General features: G+C 47.6%; 1 protein-coding gene across 1 annotated transcript in view; it reads left to right on the plus strand.

Annotated features, from left to right (window-relative positions):
• The window catches only part of LOC113407516 (neurogenic locus notch homolog protein 2-like), a 140,920-nt gene extending 121,049 nt beyond the window's left edge, over positions 1 to 19,871 (plus strand). Inside the window, exons 23-33 of the mRNA XM_026656110.2 lie at positions 426 to 538; positions 1,497 to 2,026; positions 2,872 to 3,219; positions 3,491 to 3,633; positions 4,679 to 4,889; positions 13,067 to 13,163; positions 13,607 to 13,775; positions 16,023 to 16,324; positions 16,760 to 16,907; positions 17,541 to 17,638; positions 18,341 to 19,871. Of these exons, the coding sequence (XP_026511895.1) occupies positions 426 to 538; positions 1,497 to 2,026; positions 2,872 to 3,219; positions 3,491 to 3,633; positions 4,679 to 4,889; positions 13,067 to 13,163; positions 13,607 to 13,775; positions 16,023 to 16,324; positions 16,760 to 16,907; positions 17,541 to 17,638; positions 18,341 to 19,645 (3,464 nt within the window). The 3' untranslated portion in view covers positions 19,646 to 19,871. The remainder of the gene's footprint in view (positions 1 to 425; positions 539 to 1,496; positions 2,027 to 2,871; positions 3,220 to 3,490; positions 3,634 to 4,678; positions 4,890 to 13,066; positions 13,164 to 13,606; positions 13,776 to 16,022; positions 16,325 to 16,759; positions 16,908 to 17,540; positions 17,639 to 18,340) is intronic.
• Positions 19,872 to 24,778: the final 4,907 nt, after the last annotated feature.

A 24,778-nucleotide genomic window follows, 5' to 3' on the forward strand; every position in this document is an offset into this window, starting at 1 on the left:
CCTTTTCCTCCTTAATGTTTACAATTATCTGAAGGGTGCACAACTCTCATTTCTACTTCCCTGCACACTTAAGCAAGCCATACATATTTAACTTTCTCCATAAATCACTCCTTCCAAATTCATAATCAAATTTTTTGCCCTTTTCTTAACTGCTGCCAATTCTTTGATACCATTTTGGTAATATGGTCAGAATTGAATGTGGAACATGAGCTATGTTGTACCGCTAGGTACCATCCAGAGGGCGTTCTGCAGCTCCATCCCAGTTGCCAGGGTTCAGGGACACTTAGAGTTACAGAATGAATGAGGCTTACAGACTGGTGGAGTATCTATTGTCAGTGTCTCTTATTGAAAAATAAAGGGAGCGTTGAGCAGCCATTTGATTTTAACTTTGTGTGCTCTCCTTTCCTTGTGTGTCTGCTTCTCAGGTCGTCACTGTGAGACCCTAACAGATGTGTGTCCCCAGCAGCCTTGTCAGAATGGCGGTACTTGTGCTGTTGCCAGTCATGTGCCTTTTGGGTTCATCTGCCAGTGTCCTCCAGTAAGTGTCATGCCCTTACATGGCATGTTTTAGCCCAGACATCCCCATGTTTTCTGGCTTTATTGTACAGTAAGTCCCAGTGGCAGCAGGTAATAAGCCCCGTCAGTTAGTGTCCGCTCATGAGCAGTGCAAAGATCCTCAAAGCCTCCATCAAACTGCTTATTCTTTGAGTATTGCCGGCACTGATCCCTGCTGTAGAGGAAATGTGCACCCTCTGAACTTTGTGGGAAGCTGTGTCCATTGGAACTGCACTAGCATCCATGTGCCTCCTAGCTGCGCATAGGAGTACAGCTCCACCCACCAGTCAGTTCCTTCTGAATGCCACAGGTCGTAAGCTGAGATTTGCCATTCCCAACCCTAGCAGTACCCTTCTGAGAAAGCTTCTCTGTCCTAAAGATAGTTTTAGATATTTAATATTAGGTTTTTTGCTACTCCGTTGAGTACTTGTTTGCACAGAATTCCACTGAGCCCTTTTCATGAATAAAAAACAAAAGAAAATGTGTTCCAGCTTGTGAAAGCCAGGTGCACACACAACTTCATGCAGTGATCAATTGTGGGAAATGTCAGCCCCAAAGGTGTGAAAATTCTTGAAAATTATCGTCTTGTGAGAAAATGAGATTATGATGGAGACTGTCTTGCAACCTTAACTATAGCACACACACTTCAAGGGTGCACTATGGACTTGTAAGGCAAGGCCAGGTAGATAAGCTTCTTGGTGTAGGGACCAGTTCCTTGGTGAGCTTTCTGCTCAAAGTCCTGTAGGTTCCAGGAACCAGTGTGTCTGTGGTTAGATCTAGGAAAGCCCCACAAGTTCCTGGGGTAGGGATACAGGAGTTGACGTGGGGGTTGGGTCTGTGAAATAAACTGATATTTGTGCACCCTTGTGCGTGACATAACCAAAATCTCTTCTCCAGCCCTAAGAACATTAATCGGTCTGATCTCCGCACTTTTCTCATAGGGTTATTCTGGGTTTAAATGTGAGTTTGGCAGCCACAGTGTCTGTGGGCAAGTGAAATGCAAGAAAGGGGAGCAGTGCATCCAGACATCCTCTGGGCCCCAATGTTACTGCCCAAAGCTCTCAGCTGGCACGGCGTGCCAGACTGGTACAGGCTGTGCCAGTGCACCATGCCAGAATGGTGGAAGCTGCATTCCCAGGACTCAGCCACCTTACTACTACTGCCAGTGTCCTGATCAGTCTGAAGGGAGCCAGTGTGAACACTCAGTGCGCCCCAGCCAACAGCCACTGGGCTGTCCGGACCAACACTGTGCAGAAAGAGCAAAAGATGGCTACTGCGACAAGGACTGTAACATGCACGCCTGCCAGTGGGATGGAGGTGACTGTTCCCTGACAGGGGAGGATCCCTGGGCCAACTGCTCTTCCTTGCTGCACTGCTGGAAGCGCTTCGATGGCAAGTGCGACGAGGTCTGTAACACACCCGAGTGCCTCTTCGACAACTTCAAGTGTCAGCAAAATAGCAAGCAATGCAAGTAAGGCCTGCTCCTGACTGCTGGGATCTCTGTAACTAACACAAGGCTCTCGCTAGTGCTTCTAACAGCTTGAATGCTTGGCCTGTGCTGCCTCTCCCCCCTGCAGCCCTGTGAAGGGCGCGTGCTCTCTGCACTCTCGCTAGGACCCCCACATCAAGGAACTTTCCCTCTCTCATCTGGTTTTCAGCTTTCTTTGGAAATAACTTTTGGAAGATGTGTGCTTACGGGCAAAGTTACATAGTCTGCTCAGTGACACCGCATGCTAAGCTGCTTACTGAACATATTGCACAGTCTGCACCTCTCTCCTACTTCCCAAAGAAACTCCAATTAGAGCAAACCCCTCCAACCAGAGTAGAGTGTTTCTTGAGGTCCTGGGGAAAATGAATTTCTAGGTGTCTTTTCGTGTTCTGGATCCCACCCCACACAAACGTAGCACAGGAGTGAGACCTACAGCTGAATTCCTGGGGTGCTCCTTTCTAATCACTAACAGGCAGCAGGTGCTGCAGCTTCGCCATGGTAACCGGTCACTTGATCCCAGTGCTTGGTGCAGGACCATTTACTGGACTGAGCAATTCTCTCTCCTTAACGAAACCAGATGACCTACAGGTATTAGGTCTCCTCCACCCACTCAGACCCAGAGTGGGGCCAGCTTGCAAGCAGTACACTAGAGGTGAAATACCTCACCCAATACGCTGCAGCCCCTCCAGTCTCCTCCTCAACCTGAACCCAGACTGGAGCTGATTAGCTAGTGGGGAAAGGTTTGAATCCTGTTCTGCAGGCCCCAGACTAGAGGTACAATGAAACACCAGTGTGCTGCTGTTTGTAACCCCGTGCCCCTCTCCTAGGTATGATAAGTACTGTGCAGATCATTATGCGGATGGGCGCTGTGACCAGGGATGTAACAGTGAGGAGTGTGGCTGGGATGGCCTGGACTGTGCTGGTGACAAAGCTGAGAAACTGGCAGAAGGGACCCTTATTATTGTGGTACTGATGCCCCCCGATGAGCTGCTAAGTGATGCCCGCAGTTTCCTGCGGACTTTAGGATCCCTTCTTCATACCAACCTGAGAATAAAACTGGACTCACAGGGAAACCCCATGGTGTTCCCATACTACGGGGAGAGGCCGGCATCACGGAGTCGGCGATCACTCTCAGGCAGTCGCAAGCCCAGAGAACTTGAACAGGAGGTCATTGGGTGAGTGAATTCCTTTGTGCATCACTAGTGAGACTATATCGTTCGGTACTGTGGGTGTGAGGTGGGTTCAAATGTATGCAGTATTTGTGGCCTAAAATACGTCTCTGTTCTGCCACGGGAGGAGTATAAAACTATGGAGATTGCTAAATACAATGCTAGGCTGGAAGAATTAACCCGGGAGACTAAATTTTAATTTAGGGATGCACCATTTAGAAGGACCAATTCTCTCTTCCTTTGCTTACTCCTCTGCACTTTAATTCTGTTCCTGCAGCACGAAGGTGTTCCTGGAAATTGACAACCGCCAATGTAGTGAAGATTCAGACCAGTGCTTTAAAAGCACAGAAGCTGCTGCAGCTCTCTTAGCAGCTCAGGCCATGCAGGACATGCTGCCCTACCCCTTTGTGTCTGTCCAAAGTAAGTAACGTTGGAAGAGAGATGGGGGGATATGTCTGGCGCATGAAAGAAATAAATGCTTGATTTAATGTATGAAATAGCATGTTTTAATTGTTGATCAGCACTTCAACACCTGTCTGCACCTTGCTGTTCAAATGCAGCTTCTTGAATTCTGCAAAAAACTTAATCATATTGCGGGCTAATTTACTGACCCCCTACAGTATTACAAGTATGTGTGGCCATTGTGTACATATGTGGTACACTTTGTGTAATTAATTTTTTTTACCTTTTATAGTGTGGAGTGTAAAACACATATGTGAAGGTGATAAGTTGCAGAGCCATGTGAGAGATTTATCACACACCTTTGACCATCACATGTCTGCTAGAACTCATTCAAACATTCCAAACCCCCGAGCAGATTTAAATAGGCGCCTTTAATAAAAATTCAGCCTGCCAGAAATATCCTCTTCTTCAATACAGAATTTCCTTAGATGCCACCAGAACCTGAGCCCTAGTTACAAGATTCAGCACTTGACCAGAAACTACTTCTTTATACCTAGTAGTGTTGTGAATTTGGGAATGGATATCTTGAGCCAGCTGAGCAAAGAACAGGATCTTTTTAAAAAGAACAGGATCTTCGTCAAAGCAATTGAGTGCACCATTGAAGATCTTGTTCATGAAGCCGTGTGCAGCTTATTCAGGATCTCCACAAGTGTTACATTTACACATGATGTTGTATGAACAAGCTATGCACTTCTTCAAAATTTGCTTTCTGCAGCCCTGCAACCTTTTAAAACACACACTCTGAAAAACATGTAACAAAGGCTAGACAATAGAATGAAAGTGCTGTGTTCATTGTACAGTTATACTGGCTTGTCAGAACCTACTGTGCATAGCCAGAGTCTGAACTTCCTAAGGCCTTGGCGTCCTTTGTTCTAAACCCACCATGAAGTAGAGAAAAATCACTGTCTTCATGAAGAAGGAAACCCTATGTACAAGGAAGGAGGATTGAAGGCTGCTGTCCAAAAAAGCACTTACTTTGCTGTATTTTAATTGGGATTTTTAGGTGAACCTTGGCTACCAAAGAAGACCCAGTTGCTTTACCTACTTGCTGTGGCAGCTGTGATCATCCTTTTCATCCTGTTGTTGGGTGTGCTTGTGGCAAAGAGAAAGCGCAAGCATGGCTCCCTCTGGCTTCCAGAAGGCTTTGTTCTACGCCGGGACCCCAGTAACCACAAGCGCAGAGAGCCTGTTGGGGAAGATGCAGTTGGACTGAAGTAAGTCTGTATTGGGTCATTGAATGCCTTTATGCGTGCTAGGTTTTTGGGAGCCAATCAAACCACCATGTAGTGCATAAATCCCTAATTAAAGGTACTTACAACTTTGGGGGGGTGAGGTAAATTTACACATCAGGCTAAAATTTCTTAAGCTTTTTCTCTGTACAGATGTTCAATTGAGATGATCTTTCATTTGATAACTCATTTAATGTTACAGATGAAAGCCCCCAGCCCATGGATAAATTTAAAACTAGATTGCATAAAGCACCAGAAAACCCATTGTAGGTAACAGTCTTGCACTACGCTCTAAGGGATGGACTGGATGTTACCTAACAGGGTTGGTGTCTGACTCTGTGAATTTGAAATCATGAAGTGTGATTGTGCAGAAATAACAAAAGGTCTGAAAATCACATGCTCTTCATTCACTTTACTTGACTTTCCACTGAATTAACCAAGTGCAGAGCTCTGGATGTACCCTGCTATCACTGCCTTGTTGAAATAAGTGCAGATAATGGGCCATATGCATCCATGATGAAACTCTATAGAAGTCAAAAGTCAATAAATGGTCCAGTGTGTGTGTTTTAATGAAGGATTAAAGATGCTGAAAACATGTCTCTCTAACTTACTGATACATACCAGGAGTGTGACTTTGGTCCCCCTCTAGTGGCTAGAAAGGTTTACTGTCTCCAAGCTAATGGACCAGTCCTATAGCTAATGCAGTACAGGCAAGTGCTTTTAGAGCCAGAGGTCTGGATTCAGTCCTGGAAGATAACCCAGTCAGGGGACTTTGCTGCATTTACACATTTATTTCAATGAGGGGCCATGTAAACAGCTCCAAATTCAGAAACGTGCAAATGAGCATATGTCTACTCGATATTTGGAGTGCCCGCCTCATGCTCCTGCGTGAACACGTCACATGTGCCCATTTACTGAAGCTGCACCTTTTCAGAAAGCAAGGACTTCAGTGCCAGAAATTATCTCAATAGAATGTTGGGGTTGAGAATTTACAAGTAAAAGCTAAGGAAGTTCAGAGCTGTGGTTACCAAGGTAGCTGTCACTAGGCTCTCTTGGGTCCACCCTACTGTAGCAGCCACATAGCACATTTCAGTTAAGATTGCCAAACAGTTCACTTCACAATCCTTCAGTTCACAGGGCAGCGTGCTAACTGCACCATCCCTTCGGTCGCTTCCCTGGCATGCCTAGCCATCTCTGCAGGCCAATCTCCTGAGTACGGGAGCAGTGGCTGCCTTGCATTGGCAGGTGTGCTAGGTGGGAGAAGGCTCCTCGCTCATTGGTGCTGGCTACAGAGATTGTTCCTGCCTCTGCTACTTGTGTTGGGGAAAGCTGATTCCTTATGGAGGGCTATGAGTGTTTGCCAGATTCCAAACCTGCTTGCTTGTGGTTTCCCAGGCAAGAGGGAACACTAACGCTGGGAAGTGCTTTGACCCTAGGGACAGAGAAATGTAGCCATTGGACATGTTTGAAAGAAAGGCTTATCCCTCAGTGTCCAAAACTTTGTGCTGTCAGTTATCAGGCCAGATAAAACACTTGGCTCTGGTCAAAAGCTGCCTCTAAAGCCCAGTGCATCTGAGGCCAAGACACAGGCATTTTCAGGGCTAAAATCCAGGAGATGTCCAAACATTCCCTCAGGACTGCATTTGATATCTGATGTTGCTGCCAGGTCTCTGGCTACAGCCCACTTGAAATGTTCCTGAATTCTGGTCTTTGTGGCCAGGCAAGTTATGAACTTGCCTTTGAAGGCGCAGACCTCTTCACTTCCAAGAAGGTTGAAGTCTTGTAAAAACTGAAAGCTACAAAGTCTATGGCCAGGACTCTGGGCTTCATTCAGCCTGTTTCAGGCAATGTTTGTTTTGATACTTTGGGGCAGGTCACAGTAATCCTATAGGTTTCAGAGTAGCAGCCGTGTTAGTCTGTATCCGCAAAAAGAACAGGAGTACTTGTGGCACCTTAGAGACTAACAAATTTATTAGAGCATAAGCTTTCGTGGGCTACAACCCACTTCTTCGGATGCATATAGAGTGAAACATTGAGGAGATATATATACACACATACAGAGAGCATGAACAGGTGGGAGTTGTCTTACCAACTCTGAGAGGCCAATTAAGTAAGAGAAAAAAAACTTTTGAAGTGATAATCAAGATAGCCCAGTACAGACAGTTTGATAAGAAGCAAGTGTGAGAGTACTTACAAGAGGAGATAGATTCAATGTTTGTAATGGCTCAGCCATTCCCAATCCCTGTTTAACCCTGAGTTGATTGTGTCTAGTTTGCATATCAATTCCAGCTCAGCAGTCTCTCGTTGGAGTCTGTTTTTGAAGTTTTTCTGTTTTAAGATAGCCACCCGCAGGTCTGTCATAGAATGGCCAGACAGGTTAAAGTGTTCTCCCACTGGTTTTTGAGTATTATGATTCCTGATGTCAGATTTGTGTCCATTAATTCTTTTGCGTAGAGACTGTCCGGTTTGGCCAATGTACATGGCAGAGGGGCATTGCTGGCACATGATGGCATATATCACATTGGTAGATGTGCAGGTGAACGAGCCCCTGATGGTATGGCTGATGTGATTAGGCCCTATGATGGTGTCACTTGAATAGATATGTGGACAGAGTTGGCATCGGGCTTTGTTACAAGGATAGGTTCCAGGGTCAGTGTTTTTGTTCAGTGATGTGTGGTTGCTGGTGAGTATTTGCTTTAGGTTGGGGGGTTGTCTGTAAGCGAGGACAGGTCTGTCTCCCAAGATCTGTGAGAGTAAAGGATCATCTTTCAGGATAGGTTGTAGATCTCTGATGATGCGCTGGAGAGGTTTTAGTTGGGGGCTGAAGGTGACAGCTAATGGTGTTCTGTTATTTTCTTTGTTGGCCCTGTCTTGTAGGAGGTGACTTCTGGGTACTCGTCTGGCTCTGTCAATCTGTTTTTTCACTTCAGCAGGTGGGTATTGTAGTTTTAAGAATGCTTGATAGAGATCTTGTAGGTGCTTGTCTCTATCTGAGGGATTGGAGCAAATGCGGTTATATCTTAGAGCTTGGCTGTAGACAATGGATCGTGTGGTGTGTCCTGGATGGAAGCTGGAGGCATGTAGGTAAGTGTAGCGGTCAGTAGGTTTCCGGTACAGGGTGGTATTTATGTGACCATCACTTATTAACACAGTAGTGTCCAGGAAATGGACCGCTTGTGTGGATTGATCTAGGCTGAGGTTGATGGTGGGATGGAAATTATTGAAATCATGGTGGAATTCCTCAAGGGCTTCTTTTCCATGGGTCCAGATGATGAAGATGTCATCAATGTTAGCCACCAGGTTAGCTGTGACATTATCGGGGATAAAGCAACATCACTTGCCCCATAACCTCAGCCATGCCGAACACAACGCCATCTACAGCCTCAGAAACAACCCTGACATCATTATCAAAAAGGCTGACAAAGGAGGTGCTGTCGTCATCATGAATAAATTGGAATATGACCAAGAGGCTGCTAGACAGCTCTCTAACACCACATTCTACAGGCCATTATCCTCTGATCCCACTGAGGATTACCTAAAGAAACTACACCATCTGCTAAAAAAACTCCCTGACAAAGCGCAGGAACAAATCTGTACAGACACATGCCTAGAACCCCGACCAGGGACATTCTATTTGCTACCCAAGATCCATAAACCTGGAAATCCTGGACGTCCCATCATCTCAGGCATTGGCACCCTAACATCAGGCTTGTCTGGTTATGTGGACTCTCTCCTCAGACCCTACGCTACCAGCACTCCTAGCTATCTTCGAGATACTACTGACTTCCTGAAGAAACTACAATCCATCGGTGATCTTCCAGAAAACACCATCCTGGCCACTATGGACGTAGAAGCCCTCTACACCAATATTCCACACACAGATGGACTACAAGCTATCAGGAACAGTATCCCCGATAATGTCACAGCTAACCTGGTGGCTGAACTCTGTGACTTTGTCCTCACCCACAACTATTTCACATTTGGGGACAATATATACCTTCAAGTCAGCGGCACTGCTATGGGTACCCGCATGGCCCCACAGTATGCCAACATTTTTATGGCTGACTTAGAACAACGCTTCCTTAGCTCTCGTCCCCTAACGCCCCTACTCTACTTGCGCTACATTGATGACATCTTCATCATCTGGACCCATGGAAAAGAAGCCCTTGAGGAATTCCACCATGATTTCAATAATTTCCATCCCACCATCAACCTCAGCCTAGATCAATCCACACAAGCGGTCCATTTCCTGGACACTACTGTGTTAATAAGTGATGGTCACATAAATACCACCCTGTACCGGAAACCTACTGACCGCTACACTTACCTACATGCCTCCAGCTTCCATCCAGGACACACCACACGATCCATTGTCTACAGCCAAGCTCTAAGATATAACCGCATTTGCTCCAATCCCTCAGATAGAGACAAGCACCTACAAGATCTCTATCAAGCATTCTTAAAACTACAATACCCACCTGCTGAAGTGAAAAAACAGATTGACAGAGCCAGACGAGTACCCAGAAGTCACCTCCTACAAGACAGGGCCAACAAAGAAAATAACAGAACACCATTAGCTGTCACCTTCAGCCCCCAACTAAAACCTCTCCAGCGCATCATCAGAGATCTACAACCTATCCTGAAAGATGATCCTTTACTCTCACAGATCTTGGGAGACAGACCTGTCCTCGCTTACAGACAACCCCCCAACCTAAAGCAAATACTCACCAGCAACCACACATCACTGAACAAAAACACTGACCCTGGAACCTATCCTTGTAACAAAGCCCGATGCCAACTCTGTCCACATATCTATTCAAGTGACACCATCATAGGGCCTAATCACATCAGCCATACCATCAGGGGCTCGTTCACCTGCACATCTACCAATGTGATATATGCCATCATGTGCCAGCAATGCCCCTCTGCCATGTACATTGGCCAAACCGGACAGTCTCTACGCAAAAGAATTAATGGACACAAATCTGACATCAGGAATCATAATACTCAAAAACCAGTGGGAGAACACTTTAACCTGTCTGGCCATTCTATGACAGACCTGCGGGTGGCTATCTTAAAACAGAAAAACTTCAAAAACAGACTCCAACGAGAGACTGCTGAGCTGGAATTGATATGCAAACTAGACACAATCAACTCAGGGTTAAACAGGGATTGGGAATGGCTGAGCCATTACAAACATTGAATCTATCTCCTCTTGTAAGTACTCTCACACTTGCTTCTTATCAAACTGTCTGTACTGGGCTATCTTGATTATCACTTCAAAAGTTTTTTTTCTCTTACTTAATTGGCCTCTCAGAGTTGGTAAGACAACTCCCACCTGTTCATGCTCTCTGTATGTGTGTATATATATCTCCTCAATGTTTCACTCTATATGCATTCGAAGAAGTGGGTTGTAGCCCACGAAAGCTTATGCTCTAATAAATTTGTTAGTCTCTAAGGTGCCACAAGTACTCCTGTTCTTTTTGAGTAATCCTATAGGGAGTTAGCTACCATCAGAGGACACTCCTTGGAGAATACAAAGACCTTCCCCGGCTGCACTTTGGCAACAAACTTGAGGGTGCACTGATGGACCCAGAGCCAGTACTGCAGTACTCAGATCCTTTTCCTTTCTCTTCTACCCCAGCTTTGGAGACCATTTGTCCTAGCTGACGAACGGGGTGCCATTTGTTTGGGTTTTGGAGTTTATCACACTGGAGTACTCATGCAGTGTGAAGCCAGGCCAATATCCAACCCTTCTTCCTTTTCTAGGGCTCCCTCATATGGAGAATATTTGCAAGAGGCAGACATGGCTCTGATGGAAATAGGAGTCACAGAACTGATGCCAGAGCTTTACAGAAGGACAGGATTTTATTCCTGGGATTTTCTCATCAACAAAAAAAGGCCTATTCTGGCCTTCTCCAAATGGAATGAATAACTGAGGATAGTCTCATTCTGCATGGCTTCTCTGTGCACAATAATCCCTGCTTACAAGCCCCATGTGGGTTTTAGGCCCTCGGCCTTAAAAGTGCTTGCTTTTGCCTCCCAATATGGAAGAACCATGTCAGGTTCTTGGTGGGCAAGAAATGACCAGTGCAAGGTCCTTCCCTGCACACTGGGTATTGACATGGTGTGTGGAAATGATTGCGATTCATCTATTGGAGGAGTGTCCATATCTGGGCAAATGGCTCATAAGAGCTCAGTCGGACAGCAGGGTAGTTCACACTGCTGCAGGAGACCTGCACCACCTTCAGATCTGAAGTTAAATCTTCTTTCATCCCATTTTACATCCTATCCCTCATAAGGGCCACTCTGGATTCCACCAGGTCTCCAGGCTGCTTGCTGCAGGACAGTTTCTGAGATCTCATCCCAGGCTAGATGGCAAAAAGCCTTTACGTCTCAGGTTCAATGGAAGTCTGTTATGCAAGGCTATGAATGCCACCTTTGCAAGGGTGATTAAATCAGACGTTAAGAGTGTTTAAAGTTTATCTAGGACAGTATTTCCCCCTTAGCAGGTCAGGCTCCCTCTGTCCCAGTCATGTTATTCTCCCTACTACTCCCTGCTGGCTGTGGAAGCTGTCTCCCCACCAGGTCCATGGTTATCACTGCCACATCCATCTGGGTAGTCTCTGACAGTCTGGCTCCCGGGTACCCCTTTTCAATCGGCCTTCTCCTAAGGGGGTAATATCTTCTTACACGGCCCTCCTCTTGGCATCAACAAGAAGCCCTTTGCCTCCTTTTGGCCATGGGCCTCCCATGTTCCTTCCCTTGCTTAGACACTTCCCCGGGGCCAGTCTTGACCCCAGAACTGAGGTCCGGACACTCCCTTCACAGGTGCTCCTGTTGCTCACAGGCCCAACATGCCCATCCCTTCCCTGTTCTCCCCACAGGTGGGGCAGTCCTGGGCTCTACCTTCCTCCTGTTCTCTGGGTGAGGTTTCTGTCGCCTATCCCTGTAGGGGCACTCTGCCTTCCAATGTCCTTGTTGCCCACGGGCATAGCATCCTCCCAGCCTCCTGTTCCAGGTGCCTCTCATTCCCCCTTGCTCCTTGCAATTTCTATGGACTCCCCTTCGCAGCAACTTGAATAGGTTCAGCTGCTGCTCTGCTAGTCGGGTCATATAGGCCTGTAGGTACTCTTGTGCCTTCCATTGTCTCTTGGGTTTCCAGTACCTGGAGCAGCAGGACCTGAAGCTGCCCTTGCTGCTTGTCGGCCCCTTTTCACAGGGGCACTGACTTTGAAGTCCAGTCTGGGAGGGTATATAAGCCCTCAGCAAAACATGCTTCCACATATTGTGTTTCCACTGTCTCTCAGATAGTCTCTGCAATCTCTGTGACAGGCAATTGTCCCCGCAGTCTCTATCCTTTCCTTATATCAGGGGTGACCGTGTGCCCACATTCTCCACCATGTGTGACAGGGTGTGACTCACCAGTCTGACACCACCTGCTGGCCGTCCCAGGGATCAGCACTGCTAGCCAGTGCACCCTCTTTCGGTGATACCTCACCCACTGTCACTTCTGCTCCTGGACCCATGTTGCTCCAAGGAGCACAGCGTCCTCTTCAGGACACAGCCCTCCGGTTGTGCCACACACTGTGCTCCCCCTTCTGGGGGACAGTACCACAGTTTGACTGTCCAGCCACTTCCTCAGTGGCGAGTGGGGGAGGGACCCACTACTCCAAGTCCCGGCCCAGGGACCCTGTAGATGGCAGCCACATGCTGTGTCCCCTCCAACGTCTCAGTCTACTTCCCTGGGCCACTTCCCCGCAGCCGCAGCACTATCTCCACCCTTATCTCAGGGTCTCAGCATGCTAGCAGTCAGCCGGGAGCTTGCTCTCACTCCCTTTATCCTGCCCAGCACTGCTCTGTCCAAGGTGCTAGCTTTTTTTCCTCTTGCAAGGCAACCAGTGCTCCCTCCTTGAGCTCCAGGGGGCAACTGAACCTGCTCTGCCCTGCAGCTCTTCTTATATGGGCCTGCCCAGCCCTGATTGGCTGCTTTCCGCGCAGCCCCTCTCCTATTGGCTGCTTTCCGCGCAGCCTCCCTAGGGCTCCATTAAACCCTTACCACCCAGTGTGGGGCAGACGCAACAAGTTAAACTTAGAGTGTTAGTGGTTCCGCTCTCACTTTGTTAGTCTGCAATGTGACATGTGTTCTTCCATTTATTTAGGAATCTGTCAGTTCAAACTACAGAGGGTAATCTGACTGACTGTAGTCTGAGCGAGCACTGGACCAGCAGTGGAGGACCTCCGCCTAAGAGAGCAAAGGTAAGAGGTTCTAGGCATTGAACACTGCCTTCTAACCACTAAGACTCTTCTTGTTCTACCTAGGATAAGGTTTGGTACTTCTGTAACATGCCCCTCCCCCAGAATACCCCCTAATCCTGAACGTCTAAAAACCTTCTAAAAGTTAACACTGTCCAAACCACAAATATTAAATTCAGGGCAACCACTCCAGTGCAGAACAAGAACAGAGTCACTTCATGCCAGAGCCCCTTCCCGTACAGACCTCCAGACTGTAAAGGAGGAAAGAGAAGCGTTGCCAATGCTAACCTCTTTGTAAATCCAGGTCAGTTCTTGCACAGTGGGAACTTCAACTTCAAGAATGCCACGCTGAGCAAATGGAGACACTTGTTTTAAAAACCCAGTTTTGAAAGTGTCTGCTGCTATTTGACTTGTTTTTGAAGTGAACTTTTATTTTCCCTGTGCAGGCTGAAGACCAAGCTTTGCTGTCAGACGGAGAGGAGCAGGTAGATCAGCGCCAGTGGACACAGCAACACCTAGAGGCAGCTGACATCTGTGGGACCCCATCTCTAGCCCTTACACCACCACAGGAGGATCAGGAAGTGGATGGGCTGGATGTCAATGTCAGAGGGCCAGGTCAGTACACTGTGTCTGAGGTAAACTGTAGCACTACATACAACTCCCAACATTAGAACAATTGCACCTAAAACAGTGAGAACTTGTAGTCCTCATGCAGGGTAAAGATGCAGAACATGCAGAGACACCAGCAAAATTACACAATGTTTGACCAAGAGCTAAGGCAAGAGAGAGAGATCTACCATGCAGTCTAGAAAAAAGACTCTGGGGAGACAGACTCATGGTCTGCACTGCTTGGAGTATAGCGTGAAATAAAGGAAGGGAATTCACAGTATCAGAAAATGGTAGGACAACAAACAATAAATACAGACAGTCTAGGAAGTCCGTTAAGGCAATAAAACTCCCAGAGGAGGTGGTCAAGGTACCATCGCAGCAGAGATGAAGGATGAATTGCTGTACTGGAAATAACCAAGAGCAGTGGCGCTGGAACCCTTTTAATAGTGGGGGTGCTGAAAGCCAACCCCCTTGCCCCTGTCCGCGCCCCCCCCCCCAGTTGGGGCCGGGAGCAGTGCTGTATCTCCAGGAGGGGGGGACCTGGACAAGGGGTACGGCTGGGGGCGGGCACAGGGCCAGTAGCAGAGCCCCGGGCACAGGGCCCACAGCTGGGACTCGCATGTGGGGCCAGTAGCAGAGCCCCAGCCGCGGAGCCAGCGGCCGGGACCCCAGGAGCAGAGCCCCGGGAGTGGGGAGCCAGGTGCACGGGGCCAGGGAGCAGGGCCAGCACCCCAAGAGCAGAGCCCTGGGAGTGGGGCCCCAGGCACAGGGCCAGCGGCTGGGAAGTGAGGCTGGCAGCCAGGACCCAAGCCCCGGACTGGGGAGTGGAGGCCTGGGTGGGGGGCCACCAGCCCTACGTAACACCTGGGGGTGCTGCAGCATCCCCCACACCCCTAGTTCCTGCGCCTATTCCCAAGAGCTCATCTAATCTGGTAGTGGTGTTACTGCACTGATCTGTGCCAGCAGTTGCTGAGAGGCAATTGAGCAGGGTTATACTCCACAAGAGCATGTAGTCTGCATAGAAGTGGTGGAGGCGGGGGAGGATTTCCTTCTGACATTAGAGAATGAGTTTATACCATTAATCTGCACAAACAAGAAGACATCTACTTAACAAGCAGCCTTGGTCAGCTGTGTGTATGAGACATTCTGCTGTCTCCTAGGGACAGAGGAATAATATTACAGCAGATACTGTAGTGGTCTTATGTTCTCTGATATGTCCTCACCTTTAGTACCAAGATCAGTTTTGGTCACCATAACTCAGACAGCCCTTGTGACTTTCATCTTTTCTGTTACTGGCAGTCTCCTAACTAGAACATCAAGTGATCACCTAAGTTTAGGAAGAAACTTTCCCCTTATGGTCTAGTATTTCCCAGTTGACTAGATGCACTGAGAGTGTTCTGCTGGCCTTTGAAGTGGTTAGTTGAAGCTCTCTCATCAGCTTGCATGGCCCTGTGTGATCTGTTCTATGCGGAAGTGATTCCTGGGAGCAAGAGAATTGGCTGTGACTTTTATCCTGGCTAGTACAGCAGTAAAGATGATTTTCATTTGTATACTGTAATATCTGGGGCATGTTCTGGAACGTTCTTACTCTGGGCCTGGTCCAGTTCTCATCCAAATGTATGGGAGTCTTTCCATCAATTTTAATGATTATTGGTGTCAAGTATCAGAGGGGTAGCCGTGTTAGTCTGAATCTGTAAAAAGCAACAGAGGGTCCTGTGGCACCTTTAAGACTAACAGAAGTATTGGGAGCATAAGCTTTCGTGGGTAAGAACCTCACTTCTTCAGATGCAAGTCTTGCTTATGCTCCCAATACTTCTGTTAGTCTTAAAGGTGCCACAGGACCCTCTGTTGCTTTTTAATGATTATTGGATCCCCCTTCTTTTATTGCTGTTGTAACATCATCATGTTTGCTTTCTGACCCCTGTGATAGCTACTAAGTGGGAAACAGTTATGAGCAGGAAAGTTTCCTTGGTGAGTATGGGGCCTAAACAATCAGCTTCTGCAGGCTCTAAGCTTTCATTTGAACTAAGTTCCTAGCCCTATGGTTGGGAAGAAAGCCTTCCAAATGTGAACAGTGTAACACAGCACGAACAGGTAAAATGGAGCTGCATGCGCTGATGTGAAAGGAAGGGATTGTCACTGGCCCAGTGCAAGTGCACAAAAGGAGAGGATATATGGCACTGGGAACAGGCACAATCTGCTTTCCTTTGCTGTTATGCAGGTGTTACCATTCAAACTTCTCTTCTGTTGCAGATGGGTGTACCCCACTCATGTTGGCATCTCTCCGTGTGGGCAGCTCCGAGATTAGTGATGAAGATGAAGAAATGGAAGATTCTTCAGCAAATATAATAACAGACTTGATTTATCAAGGTGCCAACCTGCAGGCCCAAACGGACCGTACTGGGGAGATGGCACTGCACTTAGCAGCCCGCTATTCAAGAGCAGATGCGGCAAAACGCTTACTAGATGCTGGTGCTGATGCTAATGCACGAGACAACATGGGCCGGTCTCCCCTTCATGCAGCCGTGGCAGCTGATGCACAGGGTGTCTTCCAGGTAATCCATTAAGGGAATCCCTTTTAGGACACTGGCTGAGATAGTGGCATTAGGCAACTGCAATGCATGGCATCATCTGCCTGCCCACCCAGAAGGATGTATCTGGGCAAGTACTGTGTCCTTGGCTATCCTGCTCTCAGACTGAGCAATGCATTGGCCCAAGGGTAAAAGGATGAAGGTTCTTTGTAGGTCTAGTTTCTTCAGATATTAGTAACTCAAAGGATTACACACACACACACACACACACACACACACACTATTACATGTAGTTATTCGGTTTTCACTTGCTTTTTTGTTAATATCTTGCATATTCTGAGTCCTCGAATTTCAGCCCTGATATTGCTACATGAATACAAAATTTCTCTGAAGTTTCTTGTTAATTCTCAGTCTTATTTCTTAATGGAATTGAAAAATCACTCTTCCCCTGTGCCTCAGATCCTGATCCGTAACAGAGTGACGGACCTGGATGTGCGGATGAATGATGGCACAACCCCACTAATTCTGGCTGCCCGATTGGCTGTGGAAGGAATGGTGGCCGAGCTGATCAACTGCCAGGCTGATGTCAATGCAGTGGACGATCATGGTATTGCGGGGCTTGGGGGTTAAGGGCTTCTGTGTTCAGCACCATTTCTCAGGGTGTAGAATGGGAATGAGGAGCTAAAACCTGCACTGTAGCATGAGCTATTAATAACACTGGAGCTAGCAGAATAAATAGGGTAAAGATCCTATACAGGTGGGTTCTGTGGTGATTAAGTGTAGCACACTGCAGAATGACTGGCCATCATAGGGTGGGTTGTTTGGAGATGCCTGAAATGTATGGAGGAGAGTTGGGGGGACACAGTGGTGACGGTTGTGCTGAGACTTTCTGCAGCATCTCACAAGCGTACAGAACATGAGACTCCTAGAGAGGCTGTCCCATTGCATGTAGTGAGATGGAGTCTAGTGGGAAGTTGGACTGAGACTTTCTGCAACGTGCCTTGCGGTTCTGGGTGTCATGGAGGGAGCCTGCCAGGACTTTCTGCAGCTTTGTGGGGACAGATGGGTGTATCACAGGTGGTCAAACCAAGGTGTAGCTCATCACGGAGGCTGCAGGGCTGATTACTGTACTGGAAAGAGTTGTAGGTTGCCAGGCTTGGCAGTTCCCTGGGGATGCTGTATTACACCTCTCCCACTTTGCTCATTGGTTTGTTGCTGAAGGGACTGAATTTCCCCACAGGTAAATCTGCTCTTCACTGGGCTGCTGCTGTTAACAATGTGGAGGCAACATTAGTGCTGCTGAAAAACGGAGCCAACAGAGACATGCAGGACAACAAGGTACAATTTGTGTATGCTCAATAGGGCTCAATATGCTCAATATGTCAGCAGTGCAGACCATCATTCACACATGGTCTGCACTGCTGGTCACTCAGCCGCGTTTCTCTCCCACTAACTCCATGCTTTGCAGTTGGGCCGTTGCTGTTGGAAATGATCTAGGCCAAGATTTTTCAAAACTAGGTGCTTGAAGTGAGGCTTCTAAATCTACACTTAGGGAATTAAGTGACCTGACTCTTCAAAAGTGCCAGGTACCCAGCAGCTCCTATTGACCTCAAATCCCACTTCTCACTCCCTCTTAGCCATGGCTCAGATTGGTTCACAGGTGAACCTAGGTCTCCCACATTCCAGTCCAGTGTCTAACTACAGGCCGTTCTTTCAGCTGGGGGCTCAGTTCTTTCCCATACAAGCCTTTGCTGACTGTATTCTTGTTTGGTTCCCTTCCCACTCCCCCATTTCCAACGCAGGGAGTTCTTTCTCCCGTAGCTCACTGAGCAGTCCCTCCTGAAGCCATGTTGGCTAGTTCCTGTCCCTTGGATTCTCTCTCAGTGGAATTGTAGTGAATTTTGTGTGTGGTGTTTTCCGGCTCTGTTCCACGCTCACAGATTGCAGTTCCTCCTATTGCCCCTCGCTCAGTCGACATTGTTTCCCCTAGATCCACAGTAACCACAAAACTGTTGAGATGTCTCCTCTTTGTGCTTTCAGGAGGAGACACCGCTGTTCCTGGCAGCGCGGGAAGGGAGTTTTGAAGCAGCTAAAATCCTGTTGGACCATTTTGCCAATCGAGACATCACAGACCACATGGATCGCCTCCCCCGAGATGTGGCACAGGACCGGATGCACCATGACATTGTGCACCTTCTGAATGAGTACAACCTGACCCATAGCCCTTCTGGGCACCCTGGCACCATGCTGAGCTCAGCCCTCTCGCCAGTGATCTGTGGCCCAAATAGGTCCTTCCTCAATTTGAAACATGCTTCCTTAAGCAAGAAGCCAAGAAAACCAAGTGCCAAGGATGCAAAGAGGAAGGGGAAGAAATCTGTGAGTGAAAGCAAGGGGCAGTTTTCTGAGAGCTCAGTAACCCTCTCTCCAGTTGATTCCCTGGAATCCCCCCATGCTTTTGTATCTGAACCAATATCTTCTCCAGTGATGCCATCACCAGGGGTTTTACCTTCATCCCCACACACACAGCACACTGCCACATCAGTACAGGCTGCGCACACCATGTCCTTCTCCAACCTCCATGAGCTGCAGCCCCTGGGATGTGGATCCAGCACTGTGCTTCCTTCTGTCAGCCAGCTGCTTTCACAGCACAGAATCACTCCTCCAAACTGTGGGCTCGATCGACTCAGGCCAGTTAACATTTCTGCTGAATGGATGAGTCGTATGGAAATGAATGAATCCCAGTATAATGAGATGTTTGGCATGGTCCCCCAGGTAGTGCATTCTCACCCCAGCATGCCTCAGCAGAGTGGCATGATTCAAACCGATGTGAAGCATGGCGGAGTCTCCAGAGTGTCACTGCCACCTATTATGACTTTCCAACTGGTTCCCAAAGGTGGCATAAACCAGCAGGCACAGGCAAACTGTGCTCAGAATATAGCTGGTCCTCTCAGTTCCATGTACCAGGTACCAGATCTAGCTCAGTTGCCAAGTGCCTCCTTTCCCATGGCAGTGATCCCTCAGCAGGATGGACAAGTAGCTCAGACAAACCTCCCAGCCTATCACCAGTTTCAGAGCTCAGTGGGAAAGTACCCCACTCCGCCATCACAGCACAGCTACTCCTCCTCTGCCACAGAGAGGACTCCCAGCCATACCAGGCACTTGCCAGGGGAACACCCATATCTGACTCCGTCACCTGAGTCACCTGATCAATGGTCAAGCTCGTCTCCGCACTCTGCCTCAGATTGGTCTGATGTGGCCACCAGCCCCAGCCTCGGCAGCAACCAGCGAGGGCCTGCAGCACATATGTCAGAGCAGCAGCGGAGCAACATGCACGTTTATGCCTAAAGAGGTTCTAATGGCTGCTGAAGCTGAGCTGGCTGCAGTTCTCATGACAGTCACCCAGGATGGAAATGAAGAACCATTTTAGTGTTCAAAAGTCTGAATGCACCCACCCACCGTCCGCTGTGATTGCTGTAGGTTTTACGCTTCCCGAATCAGAGAAGCTGGGGATGGGGAAGACCTGTTGGGCCACCTCTAGCCAGTTCCCCAGGGACTAGTGTGTGATTGCTCTCTACATGCGATTCTCTAGACTTTGTCCAGTCTGCTTTTAAACTTATTCCGCCACTTTCTTTGAGAGACTGTTGCTCAGCTTAATGCTTCTTCTGGTTAGAGCTTTCTCATATTCAGCCTCAAATAACAGTAATTTTACCCTATTGCTCTTCTGACACTCCCTTGTTACCATTCCAAATTCCTCTCTTTTCCCCACAATTACTGGTCCTGACTGTGATCTGAGCTATCACCCTCCCCTGGCTTTCCTAGACCAATGTCCTGAACTCCCCCTGCCCGTTAACCAAAACGCCCCCATAGACATGAGGACAACTGTCTAGAGCCACCTCCCCTGCACTGCCTAGCTCTTCCCTAACGCAGTGCCCAGGCCCTCCTGAACCCTCGCCTACATGAGTGCGTGTACAATGTTGACTCTTCCAGCTGCCAGTCCCCGAATTATCCTCAGACAAGTCTACATGGCATTCTCATCCTCAGAATACCTGGTCAGACTTCTACCTCAGCTTCTACCCCCCAAGCTCCTGTCTTCCACAGACAGGTCAGACCCCTCCTTCACACTACTCTGCAGTGAATTCCAGGGCTCAGGGCCGGCCCACAGAGGCACCTTGTCTCAAAGAGGAGACTGCCCGGAAAAGAAGCAGTAGTTTAGGAAAACCCTCAGTTTAAGCATGAGAAAGTTTCCTGACCTCACACCACAAATTCCTGATCCCATTACACAGTATCACAGCTAAGAGTCAAATGTGTTTGACACTGGTGCTCTCGAGTCCTGCAGGTTGGGTGTTGTCTCTGTGCTGTATCATAATGTGGCTAGGTTGTAATCATGTATATGCAGCATTTTTGTCCTTTTGTACCATTCACCTGTGTTTAATGTGACCCTCAATCCTGGGGATAGGCCATAATTGCCCCTTTTATGCCCTTTGGAGGTGATCGGAACAGCCTAATACAGGGCTGTCCACTAGAAGGCAAGAATGCTAGCGTCTTCTTTCTAGCCTTTAGTTAGTTGCACCTCATCTAAAATTGGAAGTTGGTTAAGTTGGAGACCAAATAGTTCAGAAACCATCATCTGAGCAGATGGATTAATTGATTCTGCTCTATGCTTCAGCACATACCAAAACTGCACACTTGTGATGCTGTTGCCCGTATGATCCCACAAGATAAGTAGGAATTATACTGCAGCTTCCTCTAAATTTGTAGTGGGTTTACAGAACCCAGCTTTCATCGAGCCTTAACTGGACAATAGAGCTGCTTCTCCTCTTGTCCAGATCTCTGCACTGCCCTGTGAGAACACTTCCCTGAAGGGCTCTGGACAAGTCAAGGATAGAAGTGTAAATTCCTAGAAGTTGCATTAATTCTACCTCTTCAGGCGATCCCTGCAAATGAACATTCCAAAGAAATTTTTGAGCACTATTTTGCTGCCAACAAAAGACAGAGAGTCTGCTCCTCTCTGAGCAGCAGTTACTGCGCATTTTACCAGGTCCAGTATTTAGAGTGATACTTTTATCCTAGTAAAGTTAGGAGCACAATGCATTTTCTTTTCATTTTTGACTCAAAGGTACATGAAGGCAGGGCCTTGGCAGGAATCATTCCATAGGTCACCTTTCTGGGCTGAAGTTGTTGATTGTTTTGTTTAATGCTTTCTGATGCACACAGCCTCTCTTCCCCGCCCACACTGAGGTGTGTACTGTGAAAGAGATACAGCTCAGCCTTTTGGGGGCTTGGGACTGAAATAATCAAGGATTGCTTAAATACATGCCAAAGAAACCAAGGGCTTTTGCTTTTTAGCCCTAAATAACCCCAAGTGCCTTTTAATCTTTGGCAGCCATTGCAAGGCAGGTGTATGTTCTTTGCATCTGGTGTGTTTGAACGATGTCCCTTTCTGCCTCTATACTTCTGGTAAAGCTGAGATCTCCTTAAGGTGGTATTTTATCTCGTAAGCAGTAACCATTCACACAGCAGCATTTTCCTACAGTAATAGCAGGAAAATATGTGCTTATTTTTACATTTAAAAAAAAGTTTATTATGAAAATAATTGCTACAAACTGTATAAGCATTTTTTATCCCCAAAATAAAGAGTATACGTCCAGTGTCTACGCACCGGTGCTTTCACTTGTTGCCATAGCTGCAAGCTGCCACTCTGCCTGAACTTATACATGGTCTCGCTTGGCCAATTCTGCATGGTGTCCCCTGCACCTCCATCTCGGGCCAGGGCACAAAGAGCCCACACATTATTCAGTGTTCACCCCTCCCCTGATGAAACTCTTATCCCCTCCTAAGGGGGAGGAAATCTCCAAGGTTCCCGTCAGACTTATCCCACATTGGTGTTAGGAAGGGCACCACCACCACTGCACAACAGGCCCTGGGGCCAGTACCCAAACCCCACAGATCCCCAGCCAGGGAGTGGCAGGAAACCAGGCCCATCCATTCCCAACCACCCTGGTGTCAGCTGCACTCGGGATCCCCCTTAAAAAAGGGCTTCTGTCCTGGATGGGGTGTCCTGTGATGCTTCTCAGGGGCACCCAGGGTTGTGAGGCACCTCACCACCACCTGCCCTTGGCATGAGGGCATCTTGTCTGTGCCTACTGTGGATCAGCTCCCTGAAAAAGCCAGCCTCTGACAGCACAAGCACTGCCTGCCAGGCCTCGCTCTCTGTACAGGTTAGCAATCGGTTCACGCCAGCCCCAAGCATCCCTCTGCTGTGCCCAGCCCCAGACTCACTGAACACTCACAGAGCTCTGATTCTCTCCGCACAAAGGAACAGCACACACCAGCGTACTAGATTCAACTCCGGATACCCACACTGCCTCTTTTTTTATATATATATCTATATAGTGAAAACAAGAATCAGTTTATCATCAACTGAGAGTCAAGTGATAGTGGGTAAGAATATTGGAAACAAATGGTTACATATAAAACAAGATTATAATATGCTTTCTAGAGTCTGAACTTAACTCTCAAAACATTCCTGTCTCCGGCGGGATCGTTTACCCCACCTCCTTTTCCCAGCATTTTCAACCAGGATGGCCGAGATCTCCCTTTCATAAGATTAAGCTCACTGGCAGCCTGTCTTTGCAGAGAGAAGGATGCCAGAGTGTAACTTGATATACCCAGATATACCAGACCTTTGAGCTTCACCTGCAAAAAGGGTACCCCCCTCCGTTGTTTACCTCTTCCTGCCAGCTCTCCATTAGCATATAACTCAGTATGCTAATAGACTTCTTGTAAGACACAATAGTGCACAGGGGAGGTAAGCGTCTCCCACCTCCTGTCTGGAGAAGTTTATCACTGGGCACACTACCTTTGAGTGACCTGCCTTTAATTACAAGGCCTCGAGACCATAGTTTTCAGTATATATCATAACTCCCGTTTTCCAGCCATCTCGCAATGATTACGATGATCAGTGTGACGCAGACTTTCATTAGAGACCTTACATGGTATTCTTTTGGGGGACCCAGAGGGTCTGTGTACCCCATGCTCTCTGCCAATTGGCATCCAGAGGTCCTTGGGTCACACCTTCCCATGTTGTAATACCTTTTACCCAGGTAGCTGTAGTAGTGTTCTTATTTGCATTACTATAGTGCGTAGGAGCCCTAGTTACAGACCAGGAGCCCATTGTGCTAGGAGCTGTACAAACACAGATGAAAAAGACTGGGGGGATGGTGAGGAGATGATGTGCATCCACCAGCCAGCCCAGTGCGATCTTCACGAGGGAAAGTGTAGTGTAGAAGGGATTGCATGCATGGATGTAGGAGGTACATCTGGGCCCATAATGCTTCGCACTTTAGACAGCTCCTTCCAGTCGAGAATATCAAAGTATCTCATCCCCAGGTGAGAGGCAAGAATGATCATTCCCACCTTACAGTTGAGGCAACTGAGGCAGTGAGTGGCGAACTAACTTGCCCTGGTTCAGAAGAAGCCTGTGGCAGAGAGGATAGTGCAGGAGAAGCTTGATCTCACCAACAACCAGTTATATGAAGAAGTTATCCCTGGGGGGTGGGGGCAATCACATAACAAAAGTGAAGTCGATAAGGAGCAAGCCAGTGTTCCTTTGCATTCTGGTGCCTCAGTGCATTGCAAGTTGCTTTGCAGTGGTTTGGAGAACAAGAAGAAAGCGATGCAGTGCACTGTTCTGCACTTTATGCAACATAACTACTGTTTTGAGATGTTGGATTTTATGAATTTTTCAATTTTATTAACTCCTCAATCAGTTTATAAAATAGGGGTTCTGTGAGTCCAGTGATGCCCATGCCTGTGCCGTCACCAGCAGGCCATCTGCCTCCTACAGTACCATTTTGTTCACCTCTGGGATCATGTTTTATCCTGGTGTGTCTTGTGCTCTTCAAAAACTTTGTGTTCCTTTTCCATTCAAGAGCAAGTAAACTGAAATGAAGACCAGAAAATTGAAGGATGTATTGATATTCGAAGCCTGGTTTTGCCAGCCTTACTCCTGTTGGGTAGCGCCTTATCCTGAGTAGAATCACGGATGCTGATGAGTCTACTCGTATTAGTTGCTACTGTTGTATTAATTTAGATGGACTATCTGGGCCAAAGGTATTAACATAATCCAGTCACCGTCCAACATTAAACAGTTTTAAACAAGGTTTGGGGCTTTGTATACACAGACCTCAGCCTGCTTAGTACCATGGCAAACACACCATTACAAATCCTTTTATTAAAGATACAGAAAGGAAGAGAAAAGAGCTAAAGCATTTGAAATGTAAAGGATTAAATAAGGCTTTCATTTTAACAGCATCCCTTGTGCCCTTCAGCTTGATCAGAGCTTTTAGAAGGGGAAAAAACCCTTGTTTGACAGTCTTTTAGATGGTATCGAAGGTGGTAATAACTGTCCTTTTTGGCGACAAGAGAAGACATTAGTTACAATGGGCTGGAGCAGTGTCAAGGCTGATTCCCCACTCT

Source organism: Terrapene carolina, unplaced genomic scaffold (genome assembly GCF_002925995.2).
Source record: "Terrapene carolina triunguis isolate 2854851 unplaced genomic scaffold, T_m_triunguis-2.0 Scaffold212, whole genome shotgun sequence".
NCBI classification, from domain to species: domain Eukaryota; kingdom Metazoa; phylum Chordata; order Testudines; family Emydidae; genus Terrapene; species Terrapene triunguis.